A 23,375-nucleotide genomic window follows, 5' to 3' on the forward strand; every position below is an offset into this window, starting at 1 on the left:
GTAGCTAGGATTACAGGCGTGAGCCACCAGCGCCCGGCACTTGTTTGACTTTTTAAGCTAGTAAGTGTAAAGTTGAGTTGGTAAGTGTTTATATGTTAAACTTTACTAGTCTAATACTTTTTACTATAGTAACATGATAGTTTAAAAAAAAAGGTTTTCTACTCATTTGTCTATCATTTGTTAATTTTAAATTCTCCTCACCTTACTAATATCTGGCTTCCTTGGTAGTGATGGGAACATACATTCTAAGAAACATGAGTCAGTCCTATCTAGTCAAAGCATAGAGTGTAATTCAGTTCATACCTATAAATAGCCTTCTGGTCACCACTGCGTCTGGCAGTTATAGAGGGGTGTGACACCACACAGACCGGAGGAGCCGGGCCATGGAAGCGTGCAGCCCATTCGTGACCCTGCAGAGGCAGGATGGACCAAAAGTGGACCGTCTTCTGTTGTAAGTGCTAGTTCCTAATTAGGCTTTATGATATTGAAACTCAACTATCTTGGTAGGTTTTATCCACTTCTTTTGTTCTCAAACAGGGAAGCAAACTATGTCTTTGTAGGTTTTTTCCGAAAAGTATGAATGATAATATCAATGTGACAAAATGTTACCTACTCAAAGCATTTTCCTTAGCTCTCCTACTTTATTATGGTAAGATTGAAATCCCTCTGTATTTACCTAGGTTAGACATTTTGAGATTTTGTTACTTGTATTCCACATGCTTCAAAAAGTCTTTAGAGTCAGGCACTGGTGGCTCACATCTGTAATCCTAGCTACTTAAGGAGGCTGAGATCAGAGGATGGAGGTTTGAAGCCAGCTCAGACAGGAAAGTCCATGAGACTCTTACCTCCAATTAATCAAAAAAGAAGTGGCTCTGTGGCTCAACTAGTAGCAAAAAAACTCAGGGATAGCACTCAAGCCCCATACCAAAAAGAAAAAAAAGCCTCATATTGTTTAGAAACAGCTGTTCACACACTAGGAATGAGAGTTAGAAATGAAGTGGAATTGGAATATCATGGCTGGGCCATGCCTATGATACTTTCATTGGATCAAGAATGGAATCTTTTTTTTTTTGTTCGGTCGTAGGGCCTGAACTCTGGGCCTGGGCGCTGTCCCTCAGCTCTTGAGCTCAAGGCGAGTGCCTACCACTTGAGCCACAGCGCCACTTCTGGTTTTCTAGTGGTTTATTGGAGATAAGAGTCTCACAGACTTTCCTGCCTGGGCTGGCTTTGAACTGTGGTCCTCAGAAATCAGCCTCCTGAGTAGCTAGGATGACAGGCGTGAGCCACTGGCGCCTGACTAAGAATGGAATCTTACTTACGCACTGGTTTTTCCTGTGATTACGTATGCATTGGGGAAAGCCTGGGTACAGGAGGGATGGCGAGCATCTCACCGTTAGAACGTAGGTATCTAAAGCCAATAACAAAAAATACTGGAAGACTGGGGAGATGATGGGATTTGTAAAACTGTATTTTTCTGTTATTTTGATATAAATGAAGAACATTCTAATAAGGAGACACATGTGAAAAGTCTTAAAATCTTGGTTCTTTCATGCAAATTCCATTTGAGTTGTTCACTGGCTTCATTTTTTACAGCCGGACTTACCGGTCTGGTTTTCACTAGCATATTCTTCCCACGCATGTCTGATTTCTTCCGTCACTGCCACCCGTACCAGGTGGGCGGCCATCATAGGTGTCCACTGGGTTCTTTGGTTTCTGTTTTGTCAGATGGTCTTTTTTTTTCTATTAAGGGGGGAGGTTTTTGGAAAGATTTTGTTGGTTTATTCATACTGCTGGGAGAAACAGTAGCACACTTGTTTTTATAAGTTTGTCTCTGCATAGAGCCCAAATAGTTAATTAGCCCAGCGTGAACCATTGTGCTCGTTACTTTTTAAAGAGCTTTAAAAAATATCAGCTCATTTAATCTTCCCTACAGTGATGTGAAATAGATCTGTAAGATGAGACTTTGGTTTTTTAAGGAGGGCTAATAGGTACAATTACCTAAAGGGAATTTGGACTCATATGTTAAGAATCTTTGGGGATGTATGCCATTTCACTAGTAAATGTGTGTCGGTATTGATCTTAGAAACAGTTATACTATGCCTTGGGGATGAAGGCAGAGGCCTGCGGCCTTTAGTGACAGTGTTAGGATCTCTCCTGTCTTCTTGGCCAGGAGACAGCGGAGCACTGTTACATTCTCACGGGCTTTAGGGTAATAGTCACAATGTATTGAAGAAAAGAAAGCAAGCATAGGGATGTTATTATTGTAATTTGTTTGTTTTTTAAATTGTGTGTGTGTGTGTGTGTGTATTTTTATAGGAGGCAAGTCCTGGAAAGGGAGAGAGAGAAACAGAGAATCAAAATGATACAGCTGCCGGGCACAGGTGGCCCACTCCTGTAATCCTAGCTACTCAGGAGGCTGAGATCTGAGGATTGAGGTTCAAAGCCAGCCGGGGCGGGAAAGTCCATGAGACTCTTACCTCCAATAAACCACTAGAAAACTGGAAGTGGCCCTGTGGCTCAAGTGGTAGAGCGCTCGCCTTGAGCTGAAGAGCTGAGGGACAGCACCCAGGCCAGAGTTCAAGCCCCACGACCAACAAACAAACAAAAAGTTACGGCTGCTTTTTTTTTTTTTTTTTTTTGGTCGGTCGTGGGGCTTGAACTCTGGGCTTGGGCGCTATCCCTCAGCTCTTCAGCTCAAGGCGAGTGCTCTACCACTTGAGCTACAGCGCCACTTCCGGTTTTCTGGTGGTTTATTGGAGATAGGAGTCTCACAGTCTTTCTTGCCCGGGCTGGCTTTGAACCGCGATCCTCAGATCTCAGCCTCCTGAGTAGCTAGGATTACAGGCGTGAGCCACCAGCGCCCGGCTTATAGCTGCTTTTGATTCAGAATTTCTGTCTTCTTAAGTATGTTTTGGGAGTGGTTTTGTCTTCCTTTGTTTTATGGTGCTGGGAATTGAACTCAGGTCCTTGTAGTTAAAGCAAGTACTCTACCATTTCATCCACACTCCCAGCCCTTTTGTGTTTATGTTTCTATTTGAGACAGTCTGGAAGGTTCCTTTGTTTCCTGGGCCTAGCTTCCGGAAGGTGGTCTTCCTACTGCGGCGTTGTGGCTAGGACTGGCCGGGCTGCAGGCATGGCCCACCGTGCCTCCAAACCCTGGCTCCCTGCGGCGTGTTGCTTGAGTTCAGCGTTGTCCCTTCAGGGTACTTTCTGGAGGGAGCACTTATGTCTTGCACTGTTAAAATTTGGTTGTTACCTTTAGGAATGGTTTCAGTGGTTCTAATAATGACTTCCAGTCATTAAAGTGGTCTGTTCCATTATACGGAACGTTTGTTTGTTTCTAACACTTTATTCTTGGGAATAGAGAGCAAGGCTTCGTTGAGTGTGATGTGCTGCTGCACGGGCCAGTGTGGGGCTGATGGAAAGGCGTTGCACAGGCAGCCTTCCTTCCTGAGGAGAGCACGGGTGCCACGCGCCTTTGTGAGTATGGGTTCCTTTTTAGTAGGTGCATGTTTTTATTTTTTAATTTTTATTTCAGGCAACTGCAAGAACAGCAACGTCAGAAGGAGCTGGAGAGGGACAGGCTGGAGAGAGAAAGAATGGAGAGGGAAAGACTGGAGAGAGAGAGGCTGGAGAGAGAGAGGCTGGAGAGAGAGAGGCTGGAGAGAGAGAGGCTGGAGCAGCTGGAACGGGAGCGGCTGGAGCAGCTGGAGCAGCGGGAGCAGCTGGAATGGGAGCGCAGAGTGTCGAGTGCCGGTAAGGGAGCTCCGCTCAGCTGTGTGCTGGGTTGCCATGTGCGAGGTGCTCGGGCTCAGCAACACAGGCCACGATAGGAACGTGCAGCCATTACGTCCTCGAACCTCCTGGGAATATCTATCCTAGCACTCCAGGTCTTCCCACACCCCCATGGAGGAGGTGGAGGAGTGAGCCTGGGGGATATTTCCCTCATGAAAGTACCCGTCATCGCACATCCCACCTCAGTGTTGTGCAATAAGAAATTAGCTTGATAAGGTCTGAGGTGTTTGAAGGAGGAATTAAAGTAGTAGGTAAAAATACATTCCCAAATTTACTGGTTGCTTAAATATACTTTATAGTCTTCTGAAAAGCCAGTGAAAATAAAAATACATAATTGCACTTGTTAGAGGACATAAAGATTTGAGATGTGGCTGAAAGTTTGAGGCATTTAACATTCTCTAAAGAATTTGTATTCTTTGTTGCCTATATCAGAATCCTCAGTGTGAGTTCACTAAATATTAGTTGGTTGGTCTGTTATACTTCATTTGTTTTTAACTGCCTAATTGTCTTCTGGAAGAAGGCAAAACTTTCTCACAAATAAACATTTAATTAGAAAATCACTTGCCCTTTGTAGTGAACATTTTGCCAGTTTGGCTATTTGTTGTTGTTTCTTTAAACAACTAAGTTATTTTTCGTTGATGAGCTTTTGCACATATTTTTAATGTCTCTGTAATGGATGCAGTAATTAAAATTAAGACTGTCACTATCCTTATAAGAATAATTTATCTGCTTATTAGATTAAGATAAAATTTATTTCATCCTCTTCTAGATCTTAAAATGTGTGTATAGATTAAAAGTACTGCATGAAAGTGATTTGCACATGTGTCTAATTCTCTGCTACTAACTAGTCTACATTTATACATTTTGTCTGATTGCTGGTTCTGTGGCTTCACTAGCTCCCTTTTTCTCTCTCCTTTTTTATCGTCTTTTGCTGCTGCTTCCCACCTCTGTCCAGCTCCGTCTTCAGACAGCTCCCTGTATAGTGCTCCACTTCCTGAGTATTCCAGTTGCCAGCCTCCTTCAGCACCTCCTCCATCATACGCTAAAGTCATCTCTGCTCCGGTGTCGGAGGCCACTCCTGATTTCGCTGTAGTGACTGCTCTGCCTCCTACTTCCACACCCCCCACACCTCCACTGCGGCACTCAGCAACACGTTTCGCCACATCTCTAGGTTCAGCCTTCCACCCCGTCCTTCCCCATTACGCCACAGCACCGCGTCCCCTGAGCAAAACTTCTCGACCTTCTTCTCCTGTGAACACACCCCCTCCTCAGCCTCCAGCTTCGAAGCCCTGTGCCTGGTCTCCTTCCAGTTTCTCACCCCTCCCTCCATCTCCTCCAATAATGATTAGCAGTCCCCCTGGCAAAGCTACTGGTCCGAGGCCTGTCCTCCCTGTCTGTGTCTCTTCTCCTGTGCCCCAAATGCCTCCGTCGCCCACAGCACCGGAGGGGCTGCTGGACTCGGAGCCGTGCCCTGTGTCTCCACCGCCCGCCTCGGGGCCGGCAGTGCCGCCACCTGCCCTGGCATCTCTCCCACACTGCGGCCTGCAGGCCTCTCCTCCTCCGGGCCCTGCCCCCGCCCCCGCTCCCGCCTCCAAGCCCAGTGTTCTCCCTTCTCCCTCTGCAGCCACCCCTGCCTCTGTGGAGACCCCTGTAAACTCTGAGCTGGGAGACCCCTCTGCTGCAGAGCCAGGCTTGCAGGCAGCCTCTCAGCCGGCCGAGGCTCCAGCCCCGCAGGGTAAGGTTTCTTCATGGCGCCTGACAGTGGTCACAGCTGAGCTGCCGAGGAGACTGGGAGGAGGGTTGGACGTTTGTGTACCATAGAGCCATGTGGTTTCTAAAGTTAAAAGATGAAAGGTAAAAAGCAGCCATGTGAGTCCTGTTTGCTTGATTGCAGTTGAAGGGTGTCGTGTGGAAGTGGGTTTGAGAGTGTACTGCAGCATTCTAAACAGAGCTCTCCAGCTCCTGAAGGCACGGGGAAAACTGCTTGGCCCCATTGTGTGTCGTGTGTGTGTGTGTGTCGTGTGTGGTGTGAGTGTGTTCCTTTTTGGTTTTGTGCCCCAATACTGGGGCTTGAACTCATGGCGTGGGCGCTGTCCCTGAGCTTTGGTGCTCAAGGCTAGCGCTCTATCACTTGAGCCAAAGCTCTACTTCCAGCTTTTTCTGAGTAGTTTATTGATGGTAAGAGTCTCATGGGCTTTCCTGCCTGGGCTGGCTTTGAACTGCAATCCTTAGGTCTCACCTCCTGGATTAGCTAGGACAACAGGCCTGAGCCCATCATGAGGGCCTGGCCTGTGTTCCCGAAGGCTTTATCTTTGAGTGCTCCACGGTCCTCATCGTTGCCACCCTCGCCTTTCCCCTGGAGCCCTTCTGCTTTGGGGCCCTTCTCAGGCTGGGCCGTCGGTCCCGTCCCCAGCCCCCAGCCTGGCTATGCCCAGAAGGCGGAGGGAAGCGCAGTGGCATGCACTGCAGGTGTGCCCAGACCCCCAGCACACCGTACGCCGTGTGGCACTCGGGGAGAGGGCGTGGCCTCCACCTAGGCAGGCCGACAAGGACCTGGCTCCTTGAGAACGCGTTTGGTCACCGGTTTACATTCGTTCTTGAGAGCAGTGGGGTTTGAACTCCCGGCTCATGCCTCCTAGACAGGTGTTGTACCACCTGCACCTCACCTTCTTTCAGCCCTTGTTTTTTTAACTCCTTTGAAATGAAGTACGTTTTTGTCTAGGCCTGCCTGGACCCAAACCCTCCTGTCTGCAGGCTCTTGCCTCCCTGACTTGAGGTATGCACTACATTGCCCGACAGTGCCTGTGGAGCTGAGCACTGGCCCAGAGGCCGTGCTCCGGAGCTGCTGCACTGGGCTAGGGTTTTGTTGTTGTTGTTTGGTGTTAGGGTAAAGGAGGATGGCTGAGACCAAATGCGTGAATGTAAAGTGTGAAGTAATGACACGATGAATACTTTTGACATGCCAGTGCTTTAAAGTAGTCAGGTTCTTGGCAGTTTGTGTCCCTGTGGCAGTGCCAGGCATCCTGACACTCTCTGCTCTGTGTGCTGCTTGTGCAGCTGCCCAAGAAACTGCTGGGAGCCGTCAGCACCCTGTGTGCACACAGCACCCAGTCTCACCCATCCTCCACGTCCCCACGCGACCTGGGCAGGAAGGTGTTTGAGACTCTCAGACTCCGATTAACCACCAGAGAACCAGCCACAAGTGGCACTGTGGCTCATAATGTTAGAGTCTTGAGCAGCAAAGGTCAGAGACAGTACCTAAGTCCTGAGTTCAAGTCCTACAACCAACAAAATAAAAAGAAAGGAGTACTAATTTGGTGTTCACTTTCTGTGATTTTACAAGATTTAGACACGTTTCTTTTTATGCTCATATTTTGGTGCTGTTGCTGGTTCTTGAACACAGGTCCTTGTGCTGTCACTTGACTTTTTTGCTTCAGGTTGGCACTCTCACAGCCCTACTTCCGGCGTCTTGCTGGCTACTTGGACTTTTCTGCCTGGGCTCTAGTGCCAGCCTCCTGAGGGGCTAGGTTACAAGAATGAGCCACTAGGGCCCTGTTACATGGAGAGGTTAAATGTAGACTTATTTTAAGATCCTGAAGCCTAAGGCCCACTCCACCTCCATATTTTTAACCCAGGTACTTTGGTCATCTGTACATAATAAACATGCCTTCATCCTAGAATATATGGTCTCAGCCTCTTGCTTAGGGTCTGCTATTTCATGTAGCACTAGCTGTGCACCACGTATACTAGTTGGTGTGTGTGTGTGTGTGTGTGTGTGTGTGTGTGTGTGTTAAGGACTGCTTGCTTCTCATATTTTATAAGCATTTTAAAGATTATTTTCCAAATAATTGTGGTAAAACATTTAATTATATGATCTTTGTTTTGTATAGTTGTGTTATTAAAGGACTAACATTAAAATAGTTATATGTAATCTTAGTATCCTTTTTTCCTTGTTGTTATTATCTTTAAATAGTTGTACAAAGCAGTTGCCATTTAGCGAAGCGGTTTATGAATCTAGTAGACTTTAAGCATTACGACAGATTGCCCTCCATGTACTACTGAGTCAGCTTGATTTACTGTGGCAGTCTGTGTGCCTGCCTTTGTAAGCTCGTATCAGTCACTTAGCTGTTTCTGATGGCTTATGTCAACACTGCTTCTTCTCAGGTGTTATTTTGGGACCACCTGCACCTCCACCTCCTCCACCACTCCCACCAGGTCCAGCCCAGGCCTCTGGACTCCCTCCTCCCCCAGGACCGCCTCCTCCACCCCCACTGCCATCCTCTGGCCCTCCTCCCCCTCCACCCCCACCCCCTCTTCCTAATCAAGCCCCTCCCCCTCCTGTACCACCTCCTGCCCCTCCCCTTCCTGCATCTGGATTTTTTTCGGGATCCTTATCAGAAGACAATCGTCCTTTAACTGGACTTGCAGCTGCGATTGCTGGAGCCAAGCTTAGGAAAGTGTCACGGGTAAATACCTCTGCAGACGCGTGCATCCCTCCTGTGTGTGCCTGAGCCGTGTGAACACCTCTGCAGACACGTGTGCGCCTCCTGTGTGTGCCTGAGCCGTGTGAACACCTCTGCAGACGCGTGTGCGCCTCCTGTGTGTGCCTGAGCCGTGTGAACACCTCTGCAGATGCGTGTGCGCCTCCTGTGTGTGCCTGAGCCGTGTGAACACCTCTGCAGATGTGTGTGTGCCTGAGCCGTGTGAACACCTCTGCAGACGTGTGCACCTCCTGTGTGTGCCTGAGCCGTGTGAACACCTCTGCAGACGCGTGTGCTCCTCCTGTGTGTGCCTGAGCAGGGACTCTGCTTGAATTCTATGAACTCTGTGTTCTTTGCTTCATTGGTTACAACTTTAACTAAAATTTCAGAAAGGTTTCAAGAAGAGTATAAAGAATTTCTATGAACTCAGCATCTAGAGTCACCTTAATATTTTACCAATGTTTGCTTTTTCTTTTCTATGTGTATTTGCTTTTTCTTTTCTATGTGTATGTTTTCTTAAATACGCACAACTTTTTGTCTGAATGATTTGAGAGTTGGCCAAAAATATCATGCTCCTACTTCCCTAATTCTACCATGTATCTTTTCTAAGAATGTGTCTTTTCTAAGAATAAGGATATTCACCTGACTGACTACAGTATAATTAATTATTAGAGTTGGAAGAGTTAACATGGGCACAATCCTGTAACTCACAACTCTGTTGTCCAGTAATACAGCTTTCTTTTTCTAGTCTAAGGTCACGGGTCACATTTAGCGGTCATGTCTTGTTAGTCTACTTTAACCTGTGAAAGATTCTCAGCCTTTCATGATTTTGATGTTTTTGAGGAGTGTCATGACAGATTGTTCTTTAGTTTAGCTTGTCTGATTTTTTTTCTTCAAGATTAGATTCAAATTGTATTTTGGAGTACCTAGGTATCTATGGAGTAACATAGATTTGTGTCTTTCTCAGTGTAACATGTATGACCTAAATGTGTATACCATCCCATTATTGGTAATGTTAGATTTGACACCACCTTGTGATAGAGAGCTTTACTCTCCACTCGGTGGCTAAATGACCATATTTGAGGAAGTTGCTGTCTGTGTCCTCACTCAGGTGGAAGATGCCTCTTTGCCGGGCGGAGGGACAGCCACTGGTGTGAACCCCGCCTCAGCTAAAACAGACTTGGGTCGTGGGAATGGACCCGTTCCCTTGGCAGGTAGCGGCTTAATGGAGGAAATGAGCGCGCTGCTGGCCAGGAGGTGAGAGGTTGTTCCCAGGGACATGCCCAGAACTGAGCGGAGCTTGCTAACATCCACCCTGCATACAACTTCAGCTTGGATGAACTTCTGAGAGAAGTTCTTATATCAAGATAACCAGCTGTTTTGGGGGGTTATTTTTGTTTTAGATGGGTTTTGCTGTTGTTTCGTTTTTGGTCATGGGGTTTGAACTCGGGGCGTAGGCCCTGTCCCTGAGTTTTTTGTGCTCAAGGCTAGTGCCCTGCCACTTGAGCCACAGCTCTACTTCCCGCCTTTTGGTGATTAATTGGAGGTAAGAATCTCATGATTTTGCTGGCTAAGCTGGCTTTGAACCATGATCCTCACATCTCAGCCTCCTGAGTGCCTGGGATTTATAGGCGTGAGCCACCAGTGCCCAGTCTGAGATAATTATTTTTAAAAATAGAATTTGCCTTCTTTCTAGGAGAAGAATTGCTGAAAAGGGATCAACAATAGAAGCAGAAAATGTAAGTGAATAAAGATGGTCTCCTGCCCTACTCAGAAAACCACACAAAAGACAAGATTTCATTTGGACTCAGTTTGAACTGGCGTTTGCTTGTTTTTAACTATTCAGATATTTAAAATTGCTTGTTTGAGTGATGTACATGAAATTTCAGTGGTGTTCTTATAAAATGACTTGAATGTGTGAGAATGTGGGAAAAGCTTTTTTCCCCTTCCCCTGTCCTCCTAAGTAACTCTCTAGTTAGATTCATATTCTGCATTTATCCATATATACAGTGATGTAGATGGTTATGTGTATATGTCCATGAATATGTATTATCTTTAAGTCTAGCTTCCACATATGAGTGAAAATATGTATATTATATCTCCAGTTGGATATGTTTTCCTGCAAATGACATGATTTTGTTTTGCTACGTAGTATTCCTGTGTGTGCGGTGTGCACACGCATGCATGTGTGTCTGTTGTTGGGCACGTTGGCTGATTCCATCAATGGCTATAGGCACAATTATATGCAGACACCTTTCTGGAGTGTTTTTTTCCTCCTTCAGATATGTGCCCAGTAGTAGTATGATGGGCTATAGAGAAGTCAGCGACCACTTTTAGTCTTTGGAGCACCCTCCATCCTGTAAATGGATAGTGTTTGAATTTCCCCCGTGGAGCCTGGCAGACTGCTTTGCCCGTTCTATACACGGGTGGTCAACATATGACATAGTGTTTCTCCCTGCCATTTGGCTGCCTCCTCCTGCCTCTTACCTGGCTTTGCAGCGTGGTCGGGAACAGAGTCTTGGGGAGGGTAGTGGGATGGTGAGAGAAGGAAGCGGTCACAGCTGGTTGGCATGCAAGGGAGAGGGGCAGGTGAAGGGAGGAGGGACGGAGAAACGCCGTGTGTGCACAGTGGCGGTTTTCCAGTGGCTATGAGACTTACACATGTGTTTCTGTGTATTTAGGAAGAGTCAGAACCTGTAACTTCTAAGGTCTCATCAACAAGTACACCTGGTAAGTTCAGGAGGGTATAATGCTGTACAACCTTTCCTGAAATGTTAACACTGTACAATTAAAACATGGTCCTGTGTTTGGACCAAGTGACTGTTTGATCACAAAAATAAGAGTGCTCTTTGTTGACATGGATAGTCTCTGCTGTAGTAACCAAAAGCTGCCATTGCTCTCTTCCTGGCACTCTTAAGAGCTGGTAAAATTCAGCAATTTTTCCCATGGCTCTCTTGGGGGGAAAAATGTTTTTTACATATGCTATGTATATGGTTGATGATTTAAAATTGCTCAGTAAAAGAAGGGACATTACATTATTAGATAAGAGAGATACTTTTCATCTGAAAGGTAAAAAGTAGATAATCACTGCAGTCTTTCAAGGCATTCTCAGATTAAAAAGGTTGACAGTGCCGGGCACTGGCAGCTCACGCCTGTAATCCTGGCTACTTAGGAGGCTGAGATCTGAGCCCACCCAGACACAAATCTGAAAAACTCTTACCTCCAATTAACTAGTAAAGAGCCAGAATTGAAGTTGTAGGTCACGTGGTAGAATACCAGTTATGAATGAAAAAGTTGACAAAAGAGCTTAAGGCCTGAGTTCAAGCACCAGAACCAGAAGAAAAAAAGTATATTACCATTTTATTTATCATTCATCTTGGCTGATGTTGCTGGTCAGCTAAGGAAATTGTGCGTCTTACGTTTAAATTGAAATTAAGTTTAAAAACTTGGGAAAACATTGAATAAAGTTTCTGACATAAGGACTCTTGGATATAAAATACATTTTTAACAAAATGTTTTATTTGATGTGTTTATTTGAAGTGTTTGCTCCAAAATAGGAGTACATAGCCACAGTGTATTTTTAGGCCTGTCTTCATAGTGCTTAAGAAGTTGGGCCGTCTGTTTTCATTCTGATCTATTTTGGAATGAAGTGACAGAGATCAATGTGAAGAATGAATATCCAGAATAGCTCATAGGAACCATTATAGGGAGTGATCTGTCTTGCTACCTGCATATTTGATTTAGAGGCTACTAACCACCGCTAGTATTTCTACATAATGGCATGAGCCACTAGTGCTTGACCTATATCTGGGTTTGTTTTTGTTGTTGTTGTTGTTTTGGTTTTTTGGTTTTTGTCGGTCATGGAGCTTGAACTCAGGTCCTGGGCACTGCTGCTAAGCATTTTTGCTCAAGGCTAGTACTCTACAACATAGCCACAGATCTGCCTCTGGCTTTTTGGTTGTCTCACAGACGTTCCTGCCCTGCTGGCTTCAAGCCCTGGCCCCCAAACCTCAGCCTCTCAAGCTAAGGCACTGACGCCCTGCTAGCTTTATCCTTTTGAGCCAAAATCTGTTATCTATATTAAGCTGGGCACTGGAGGCTCGTGTCAATCATTCTAAATACTCAGAAAGCTGAGGTATAAAAGTTGAGGTTTAGAGCCAGTATGGACAGACAAATCCTTGGAACTTTTACCCTTTAAACACACCCAAGTAAGTTCCATTATTAGCAATACCCCCCCCCCCAAAGAACAACCCCAAACAACTGTTACAGATACTTTAAAACTGCCCTGTGCTTGAGGACAACAAAACCTTTAGAATATGGTCACAGTCATAAAGTCTCTCCCCAGAAGAGAGTCATTTTTATCCAGGTCATACAGATCTGTTCATGACCTACTGCCTCTAAACTCCCAGATGGGCACCCGTGATCTCCACATTGTCTTTATAAAAAAAAAAGAAGAGTATCTTGTCTGGTGCAGCTCTCCCTGTTTTACGTGTGCAAAGCTAAAGCGTGAGCTTGTGTTGAGCATGTCCCTGTGTGTCACACATGTAAAATGGCGTCATTCAGAAGTGCTATGATGCCTTTTTCTACTTGTTTCGTTCAAGTTTTTTCAATAGGCAAAACGAATGATGAAGACCTTGACCCCACAGTCCAGTTGACGATGTGAGGCATGCACAAGGGGGAGTTAACCTTTACGACCCCGTGTTGAATCTAAAAACTCAGAGAGGGCACTTATATATGGGGTCATCTCTGTAGAAAAAACGGCATTTTACTTTGCACGTCAAGTGGATTAATAAGCCCTTGAGACAAAGGTGAGGCACGTCAGAAGGTTAGAAAAGTAATCAATAGACTCAGCTGCCTGGAATGGTCAGTCCTACTGGGGTATTGGGAAGGTGAGTTAGAACTGTGAAACATTCAGGTGTTGAGGTGACGTGTAGTCAGCGGGGCAGAAACGTGTGGGAGGATGTTCCTAGGCCGGGCGGGGCTCAGCCCCGCCGCAGCACTTCTGAGGTACACGCTGCTCCGTGGTCTTCCGCGCCCGCACTGAGCCAGCCTGTGGGGCTGAGGGCCAGTCTAGCTTGCCCTTGGACAAGGTTGCTTTGTCGTAACCACTCTGGACCTTCCACCTGCCCCTCTCTGATACATTGTCTGATGGATGGTGCTTCTCCCTCCCCACTGCTGGCAGCAGGTCTTTCATCTTCACGCCTGCCTAGCTGCTTGCTGTGTTGAATGTGTTTCTGACTTGCCCATCCTAAATGCCCTCTGATTATCTGATGTTCTGGAACTTGCCAGCCCGGGGGGAGGGTCAGTGAGAGAAAGTGTTATATGTGGGAGGAATAAAAAATAGTGAAAAAAGGAAGGAACTCTTGAAATGATGAGGAAAAAAGCAAGACAAGCTGTCTTACGTAGACACCTGCATGCAACAGAAATTCTGTACCAAAAAGAGCTTTGTAGGAGACTTAGTTTTGAATCTGTGCATTTAAAAGAGACTCAAGCTTGTAAGTAGCAATGTGCAGAAGCCAGTTAGAGGCCATCTCAGAAGCAAGAGCTCAGATTCTTGGTGAGAACGACTCAGTGGAGCCTGGTGCTGGTGGCTCACTTCTGTAATCCTCCAGATCTGAGGATCCCACTTTGAAAGTAACCAAGTGGAGAAGCGCCTGAGACGCTTATTGCTAATTAGAGTGTGGAGCTATGGCTCAAGTGATAGAATCACTAGCCTTGAAGAAAAAAGGTCAGGGACAGCACCCAGGCCCTGAGTTTAGGACTCAGCACTAGAAAGAAAAAAACAGCAAAATCACAGCCCATATATATGTTTATTTCCATTGGCCCAAATGCTTTTCATCAAGACGAGATTCCACTCACAGTTTCCCGCAGTCCTGCAGTGAAGGCCAGCAACCACACCGGTGAGTTGGCCACCCCAGCCAGCTGGCCAGCCACCAGCCTCTTTGTGACAGGGCTTGGAATTGTCTGCCAGATCCTAAGAATTGATTCAGAATGACATGATTCTGTAATCTGTTTTGAGATGTTTAAAGAAATTTTTTCTTGGCTTTAGATGAAGTGTTGAAGTACACAGACATATTACACTTTTTACTTGCTTACCATTTAATGCTAAGTGGTAAACAAAAAGTATCTACTCAAAATAGGCCTAATTAAAATAGTTCTTCCCCCTCCTCCCTCCTTTCTCTTGTGCTAGCTTGAACTCAGAAATCTGAGTGCTGTCCCTTAGCTTTTTCATTCAAAGCTGCATTGGATCACCTGAGCCATAGCTCCACTTATAGCTTTTTGGTGATTAATTGGAGTTAAGAGGCTCACAGACTTTCCTACTGAGACTGGCCTTGAACTGAGAACCTCAGATCTCAGCCTCATGAGTCATTACAATTGCATTGATGCCTAGAAATAGGTTCTTGTGTGTGCTGCTCCTGGGGTTTGAACTCAGGGCCTGGGTGCTGTCCCTGAGCTTTTTCACTCAAAGCTCAAAGTGTTTGTTGCTTTGTTGTTGGCTTGTAGGTTTTTTGTCAGTCGTGAGCTTGAACTCAGGGCCTAAATGCTGTCCCTGAGCTTTTTTGTCAAGGCTAGTGCCCTACAGTGCAGTGCCACTTTGGATTTTCTAGTGGTTAATTGGAGATTAGAAGAGTCTCATGGACTTTCCTGCCTGTGGCTGGCTTTGAACTGCAATCCTCAAATGTCAGCCTCCTGAGTAGCTAGGATGACAAGTGTGAGCCACTGGCACCTGGCAAGGCTGGTGCTCTTACCACTCGAGTCACAGCTTCACTGAGATTCTTGAGGATTTGTTTGCCTGGCTGGCTTTTTCTGCGTATGTGGTGCTGAGGAATCGAGCCCAGGGCCTCATGCATGCAAAGCAAGCGCTCTACCACGGAGCCACCTTCCCAGCCCTGTAAGGGCATTTTTAAGAAAATTTATATGTTTGCTTATTCTTATTTTAAGAACTGAAATTATAGAAATTAGAATGGTGTTTAGGATTTAAATTTGAATGTTCTTATCTGTATTACTATACAAAGGGATATGATTATTTCAGTATTTCATTGTTTGTTTTACAGTGATTTTTAGGACAATACTGATACTTAATAAATTTGTCTCTCATTTTTAAAGAACCAACCAGGAAACCTTGGGAAAGAACAAATGCAATGAACGGCAGCAAGTCACCCGTCATCTCCAGGTACCAAAATACATGCAGATGGTTTAAATCAAATATATATGGAGATACACACACACATATATATATAAACCAATGCATTTTGGCATATAGGAATAATGAAGTTGTAAAGTGGGAGTTATGCAGGGAGAACACAAAGCACCCTCATCCTGCTATTCCTTGATAGCTATTGAGTCAATTACTGTTTTTGTTGTTGTTGTTGTTGGTCGTGGGGCTTGACCTCTGGGCTTGGGTGCTGTCCCTGAGCTCTTCAGCTCAAGGCAAGTGCTCTACCACTTGAGCCACAGTGCCACTTCAAGTTTTCTGGTAGGTTATTGGAGATAAGATTCTCATGGATTTTCCTGATCCAGCTGGCTTTGAACCATGGTCCTCAGATCTCAGCCTCATGAGTAGCTAGGATTACAGGCGTGAGACACCAGTGCCAATTACATTTTTACTAAAAATTAAGATAGCTTTACTTACTTAAAGACTTTTGGTTTCTTTGGCTAGACCTGGGGCTTAAACTCTAGGCCTGGGCCCTGTCCCTGAGCTTCTTTTCCTCAAGGCTAGCGCTCTACCACTTGAGCCACAGCGCCACTTCTGGCTTTTTCTGTTTATGTGGTACCGAGCAATCAAACCCAGGGCTTCCTGCAGGCTAGGCAAGCACTCTACCACTAAGCCACATCCCCAGCCCACTTAAAATATTCTTTTATTACCATATATTAGTTGTATGGAGGGGGGCTTTATTGTGACATTTGCATATATACATACAATTTCATGTTTTATGTCCCTCTCCCTTCCCTCACCTCACTTCTAAAACAGTTCCAGCAAGTTTCATTGTTCTGTTTGCATATATGAAAACCAAGTACTACAACCGTATTTATCATCGTTTACTATCTCTGTTTTCCTCTCCCTTTTTTTCTACCATATTACCCAGAAACCCAACAGAGCCTGTTTTGCTTTCTTGTTATTTCTTTGTCTTCTGAGGTGCTTTTTGGGTGTATATAAATAATACCAAAGGGTTTTGCCATGCACTGCAGACATTTTATGTTTATATTTTAATCAGAATGGCCTCTCCTGACCCCAGCCCTGCCTTACGTCACCGTCATACGCAGCTCTTTCCCCTCCCCCTTACCCTACCGCAGTCATCTCCACGGGAACTCACACACAGTGAAAGTTACATACTTGTACACATCTATGAGTACGGGATGAGTACAGTTTTCTGGGGCTCAGTGGTAGAGAGCTCACCTAGCACACATGAGGCCCTGGTTTGATTCCTCAGCACCACATACACAGAACAAGCCGGAAGCGGCGCTGTGGCTCAAGTGGGGTAGAGCGCCAGCCTTGAGCAGAAGAAGCTTAGGGACAGCGACCAGGCCCTGAGTTCAAGACCCAGGCTGGCAAAAAAAAAATAATAAATACACATACACACACAATTTTCTGTTGCTAACCATGGGAGTGGAGCTATGGCTCAAAGTGGTAGAGCACTAGCTTGAAGCAAAAGAGCTCAGAGACAGTGCCTAGACCCTGAGTTCAACCTCCATGACCAACAGAAAGAAAAACACTTGCTAACTATAATCAAGTTAGGAAAGATGGTGGCCAGAAACAAACCTTGTTAGGTAGGTTTGATTAGGTAGCTGATGAAGAGAGCAGCCACGTGCTAGTCAGGCAGGAAAAGAAGTTTATTTACCGAACTGCCGCCCCCTGTCCCCTCCCCCCGCCCCCCCCACCATGCATGGCGGAGAAAGATGGCCAAAAAGGAAGGCCCACATCGGGCTTAGGCCAGGGGGAGGAAGAGATGTGGCCGGGGGGGGGCGGGGGGGGGATTGTGGCCACGCTGGATTGGGTATGACCTCAGGGCCTGGACACTCGTAAGGTCAGATGGGAGGGGTGACCAGAGCCCGCCCAGGCTGTGACCTGGCAGGAGGGGAAGGTCTGCCAGTTACCTACCTAACGATTCTGGGTGGAGACTTATCCAGGAGGTGGGAGGGGTCCTGGCAGACCTTAGAGTAGGCAGGGTCAGGGCCCCAGTACTAAGCACGCATCATCATCACGACCACATTGTCATTACATGTTCAACTTTTGTCGGTGAGAGATCCTAAAAAGCGTTTTCACAGTGGAAATTTTGAGGTATATATTTAGAGAATTAAGATAGTTTTCTTAGTTTTTCCTTCTGTAAAGCACACTTGACTGTATTATAGAAAATTAATATAGAAGTGTACTTATTGTGCATTAGACTAAAAAAATTGGATCTGGCCTCTTTGGCAAAGACCTGGTGGAGACACAGTTGTTCAAGCTTTCTTTGTATTATTTAATACATAAAAGCTGCTAGTTTCTTTACGACCCAGAGATAGTCATAGTTGACTGTAAAAGAGAACTTTTTTGGGTGGACATTTTCTCCATAGGGCAGGAAAATTGTGTATCTCTATTTCTCAGATGCCTAGTGAAGGTGACCCGGAAACTTTTCTTTAGTAGTGCACTATCAAGGCTGATGTAGCTAACAGGAAAGCGATGGAGCAGAGCTCCGGCGCACACTGATGTGCACGTGCCTGTTGAAGCCGAGTTGTGACAGTTGCGCCCCGCGCCCTGCTTCTCTAGGGTAGTTACAAAGAGAGCTGCCTGGCGCCAGACTCCAGCCACACTGGGCTGCGCGTGGGAGGCGCCCCTTAGTTTGCCTGACCATACTTAAAGGAAAAAATAGTTCTCCAGAATACTCTGTTCAGCCTTCTAAAAAGGAGGAAGTTTAATTTGAAGTGCTGAGAAGGTTGCCGGTCTGAAAGGACTCACACACAGGAGCTGACTCTTAGCAGTTACCTTCAGATCTGGTAGGCGGAGCTTCCAGGAAGTGCTGAAGTACCAGTGCATTTCCTGACCACTCAGAGACCTTCGGAGGTGAAATTGATTTAACCAGATAAGACTTAACAGTTTCTTAAAAAGTCTTAACAAGTATGTTGCAGATCTTGTTCTAAGTCACTGCCTCTGTTCCTTCTGAAGGCAAGTACATCAGTGGTTCTATGGTTTGATCGTGCCGTAGCATTGCTTTGGATCCTCTGTATGGAGGTGGTTTGGTTGCCCTCTGCTGCGCACAGGATGCCATGTTACATGTGAAGTCCTGTCAGACAGAAAAGGGCCTTGGTGGTGCACTTGAGAGACGGAGATTGGGAGGATCATGGTTCAAGGCCAACTTGGGTAAAAAGGTGGTGGGGCCCCATCTTCAGTCAGGAAACTGGGCCTGTAGCTCCTGTGGTGGAGAACTGCAGCAGACCAGCGCAGGCAAAAACAACATGCCCTTTCTGAGAAGTAACTAAAACCACAGAGGTCTGGAGGCCTGCCTCACACAGACAGAACATCTCACTCGCAGGTACAAACCCCACCAAATAATAATAATAATAAGGTTGAAGTCTCGACATTTTAAGACCCAGCTAGAATGCAGTATTGGAAAGTGTTTGGGTTTTTCCAGTAAAAGGTTACTCCTGTTCACCATTGGGGAAAGGCTGTTCATGAGCCTGAGGATGGTGAGTTTGTGCACGTGAGGCTGCAGTGGTGTTTAGTCTCTGGTGACTGTAGCAGACTGAGAAGGCAGGCAGGTTCCCACCTGCCGCAGGAGCTGCTTCCTGACGGGCCGTGAATGGTTTCCCCGTGGTGTGCTCTGTGAGTGGGTCCTCCTCTAGAACTCCACCTTGGTCTCAAGGTAGCTTCTTCGTTTATGGTGTAAAATCAGTATTTAAGACGGATGGGCTCCTTTCATTCTTACTATGTTTGCTATAACTATAAAGTCTGTAACACAGTAACATGAGAATGACTATTTTAAGTTCTGATGTAAACCCCTTTAAATGGTTTTTCCCCTTCGTAGACGGGATTCTCCAAGGAAAAATCAGATTGTTTTTGACAACAGGTCCTATGAGCCATTATACAGGTATCATCCTGCTGTGGCCTTGTGGTTGGAGACAGGACAGGGCCGAGCTTTTTCTACCTGGATTGGTACTCACCACAAGAGAGCATTAGGAGCATTGAGATTTTCAGTGTTCGCTTTATTTTTAACACTTACATGCTATCACCAATTGTTTATTACAATCCATGTAAATGGAAAACAGAATGGTCAGTAGTTTGTCTAGGCTGTTTGTAGCTTTAAATTCAGCTTTCTTTGTACCGTGAGACAAGATTGTAAAAAGTGGAGTGGAAGAGCGCAGGCTGGTTCTGCAGGCCACAGGACGTGGGGAGGCCCGTTGCTGCCGGCGTTCCTTGGGGACACCTGAGTTCTCTGTGTCCTAGGTGCTTTCTAGTCAAGTGTCTTGCATTCTAGTAGCTAACACTTGGTATGAATCATCTGTTGCTTAATTAAAAGAAGTTGACAATTTTAAAAGTCTCCAAATAGTTCTCAGCTATTTGTAGAAATTACTTGGCAGAATAGGAACTTAAACATTGTAGTAGTACAGTTATAAGCAAGTGTCTAGAGGCAACACTCTTAAAGTAACAAAAACCTCTGATAAACTGGTATTTTGTTACCAGTTGTGTTGAAACCCATAGATTCAAAACTGAGAAAGCCAGATGTGGTTGTTGACACCTGTAATCCCAGGGCCTGGGAGGAAGAAGCAGGGAGATGGAGAGTTCAAGGCCCTCCTGGGCTACCTTGGTAGCTGGATGGTAAAATACATTTCAACCCTACTGAAAACATAAATTAAATAGTATACAGAGGCCGGAAGTGATTCTTCAGTGACGGGACTGGTAAAACCTTTTACATGCTAAAGCTATTTTCATGTCATTAATTAACAAAATACCTGACAGGTTTATTTTATCAGCTAAATAAATCTCCACAAAATGCTTATATTGCAAAAGCATTTCTGAGGTGGATTAACTGTTCTGAACAAAAGATTACGAAAATTTGTTAGAACATAGAAAAAAAGTATTTGACCATGAGATCTTTCTGTTTTCACACATCACACACCAGGATGAGGTTGCTGAAAAAACCTTTAAAAAATTAATAAAGTGGTGACTACATCTTTCCTTCAGTATGAAAAGTTCCCCTTGAGTTAACTCTCACGGTGGTGGTGGTGGTGGATTGCATGTTAGCATGAAATAATTTTTTAAAAATTGCATGTTTCCACAATTGTTTATTACATGACACTCTTTAGTGAATGTGAATACATCTATAGTATACTGCCCAGTTATGTGGCCCCTTGAAGCTGTGCATTCTGGGGAGCAGGGATAGATAAGAGCGGATGAAAAGTGTCTGCACCCCAACCCCAGGACACGTGGGTCTCAGCAGAGGGAGAGGGGCGTCCCGTGAGCCCCGGCACCCAGCAGAGGAAGAGGGGTGTCCCGTGAGCCCCGGCACCCAGCAGAGGGAGAGGGGCGTCCCGTGAGCCCCGGCACCCAGCAGAGGGAGAGGGGCGTCCCGTGAGCCCCGGCACCCAGCAGAGGGAGAGGGGCGTCCCGTGAGCCCCGGCACCCAGCAGAGGGAGAGGGGCGCCCCGTGAGCCCCGTGGGTCCTGAACTCTGGGCTGGGCGCTGTCCCTCAGCTCTTCAGCTCAAGGCTAGCGCCTTACTACTTGAGCCACAGTGCCACTCTTGGCCTTTTTCTGTGTATGTGGTACTGAGGAATTGAACCCAGGGCCTCATGCATGCAAGGCAAGCAATCGACCACTGAGCCACTTTCCCAGCCCCTCATGATAAACTTTTTTTTGGGGGGTCCGGTCGTGGGGCCTGAACTCTGGGCCTGGGTGCTGTCCCTCAGCTCTTCAGCTCAAGGCTAGCGCTCTACCACTTGAGCCATAGCGCCACTTCCGGCTTTTTTCTTTTTGCTTATGTGGTGCTGAGGAATCGAACCCAGGGCTTTGAGCATGCAAGGCAAGCGCTCTACCACTGAGCCACCTTCCCAGCCCCCCTCATGATAAACTTTTAACCAATGATGTCTTTCACTACTAAAGCAGATTAGTTCAGTATTCCACGGCTTCATGAATAATGTGTATGGGTTTTTGAGGTGCTGTGTCTTACATGATTTATAAAATACAACTTAACAAAAGCTATATGTGGGCTGGGAATGTGGCTTGGTGGCAGAGTGCTTGCCTAGCATGCATGAAGCCCTGGGTTCAATTCCTCAGTACCACATACACAGAAAAAGGCCAGGAGTGGCACTGTGGCTCAAGTGGTACAGCGCTAGCCTTGAGCAAGAAAAGCTCAGGGACAGTGCCCAGGCCCTGAGTTCAAGCCCCAGGACTACCCCTCTCCCTCCCCCCAAAAAAGTATGCCTACTGGGTTTTGATTCACATTTCTAATAGTGGTAAAATAAGAGCTTTGACTAATGTTTTCAAACAGCCCTGACTTGTAGACCTTAAAGAGTAGTCACCTTCTACTGTGCTTAGCTAGAACGCAAAGGTATCCCTGTTAAAATTCCAGGTTTTCTGCTGAGAATTTTCCTAACTAGCAGAGCTAGAGCGCCTTGCTTCATGTTAAAACTTGTATTTAAAATAGGCCTAATGCATTGGGTGCCAGTGGCACATGTCTATAATCCTAGCTACTTGGGAGACTGATATCTCAGGGTCCCAGTTCAAATCCAGACCAGGCAAGAAAGTTGTTAAACTCTTTATTTGCCAATAAATCACCAAAAATAAAGCTGAAAGTGGAGCTGTGGCTCAAGTGATCGAGGGACAATGCCCCTCTGAGTTCAAGCCCCAGAAAAGTGTGTGTGTGTGTGTGGTTTTGTCAAGTAATTTTTTTTTTTTTTTTATGTTTGGGTCCGGTCGTGGGCCTGAACTCTGGGCCTGGGTGCTGTCCCTCAGCTCTTCAGCTCAAGGCGAGTGCTCTACCACTTGAGCCACAGCGCCACTTCTGGTTTTCTGGTGTTGTTTTTGGAGATAGTCTCACGGCCTTTCCTGCCCAGGCTGGCTTTGAACCACGATCCTCAGATCTCAGCCTCCTGAGTAGCTAGGATTACAGGCATGAGCCACCGATGCCCAGCTTGGTAAAATTTTTTAATTGAAGCTAAACTTTTGAAAGTGAATAATACTTGAGACTGTTTTTAACATTTTCTTTTTTAAGCAAAGTAAGTTTATAGAAGGCAATTAATCTAAAACAAATGATAGTTCCATATTAAAACAAAACAAAATAGAGCCACTTTGTATGGAGCCCGTCCTGAGGTCTGAGCTCAGCCCCGCACCTGCGCGGTTTGCTTCCTTGCCTGGTGCTCTACCACTTGAGCCTTCCTTCTGACTCAGCTTTTGCTGGTGGTTTTGGACCGGAGTCTTGCAGACTTTTCTGCCAAGGATAGCTTCATAACTAGGACTCATTGTAATGAGTAGAGTGAGGAGGGTTAAAGGCACGAGCCACTGGTGCCTGGCTGACTATAGATACTTCTAGTTAAATAATCACTTTTTCAAATTTTTATTTATATTCACGCTGGCAATGGAGTAAAATATATACAAAGAAATGATGTTGACTGAAATATTTTCTTTCTGCAAACCAAACATACAACTCACAAGCAGATTTATGTTAGAATAAAGTATGTCTTCGTCTTTCCTTCTGTTGATTTCTGGGTGTTTTCAGAAGGAGAAGATGAGACTGTTGTTTTAGCCCTGGAAGTTTCAGCTGGCCTCTTGATGGAGGTCCAAGTCCACCTGTTGTGTGACTACTGGTCATTTGCTGTCTTGCCTCGTTTGTTTATAAATAACTGAAATTATAATATTAGTTTTCTGTTCTAAACAGTCTTAAAATGTTAACTTCTTAACATTATGGGTTTTGTTTAAGAAGGGTTGTTCAGGTTCTATTTATGAGCTCACTCAATCTTCTGAGTACTAGTTACCTACCTACCTGTCCTGGAAATATCATTTGTACAGACCTAAGTCCACACCCTTGTCCCAGCCCAGTGCCAACGGGGTCCAGACGGAAAGCCTTGACTGCGACAGACTGAAGCAGGTAGGTGCTCGCCAGACCCGACATGCGACAACCAGATG

The 23,375-nt window shown here is 45.7% G+C and overlaps 1 protein-coding gene across 1 annotated transcript in view; it reads left to right on the top strand.

Moving 5' to 3' along the window:
- The window catches only part of Enah (enabled homolog (Drosophila)), an 86,034-nt gene that overhangs the window by 34,320 nt on the left and 28,339 nt on the right, over positions 1–23,375 (top strand). Inside the window, exons 4-11 of the mRNA XM_013036252.1 lie at positions 3,539–3,756; positions 5,420–5,530; positions 7,960–8,261; positions 9,388–9,533; positions 9,973–10,015; positions 10,958–11,006; positions 15,384–15,450; positions 23,259–23,337. Coding sequence (XP_012891706.1) covers positions 3,539–3,756; positions 5,420–5,530; positions 7,960–8,261; positions 9,388–9,533; positions 9,973–10,015; positions 10,958–11,006; positions 15,384–15,450; positions 23,259–23,337 — 1,015 coding nt within the window. The remainder of the gene's footprint in view (positions 1–3,538; positions 3,757–5,419; positions 5,531–7,959; positions 8,262–9,387; positions 9,534–9,972; positions 10,016–10,957; positions 11,007–15,383; positions 15,451–23,258; positions 23,338–23,375) is intronic.

Source organism: Dipodomys ordii, unplaced genomic scaffold, assembly GCF_000151885.1.
Source record: "Dipodomys ordii isolate 6190 unplaced genomic scaffold, Dord_2.0 Scaffold268, whole genome shotgun sequence".
Taxonomy (NCBI): domain Eukaryota; kingdom Metazoa; phylum Chordata; class Mammalia; order Rodentia; family Heteromyidae; genus Dipodomys; species Dipodomys ordii.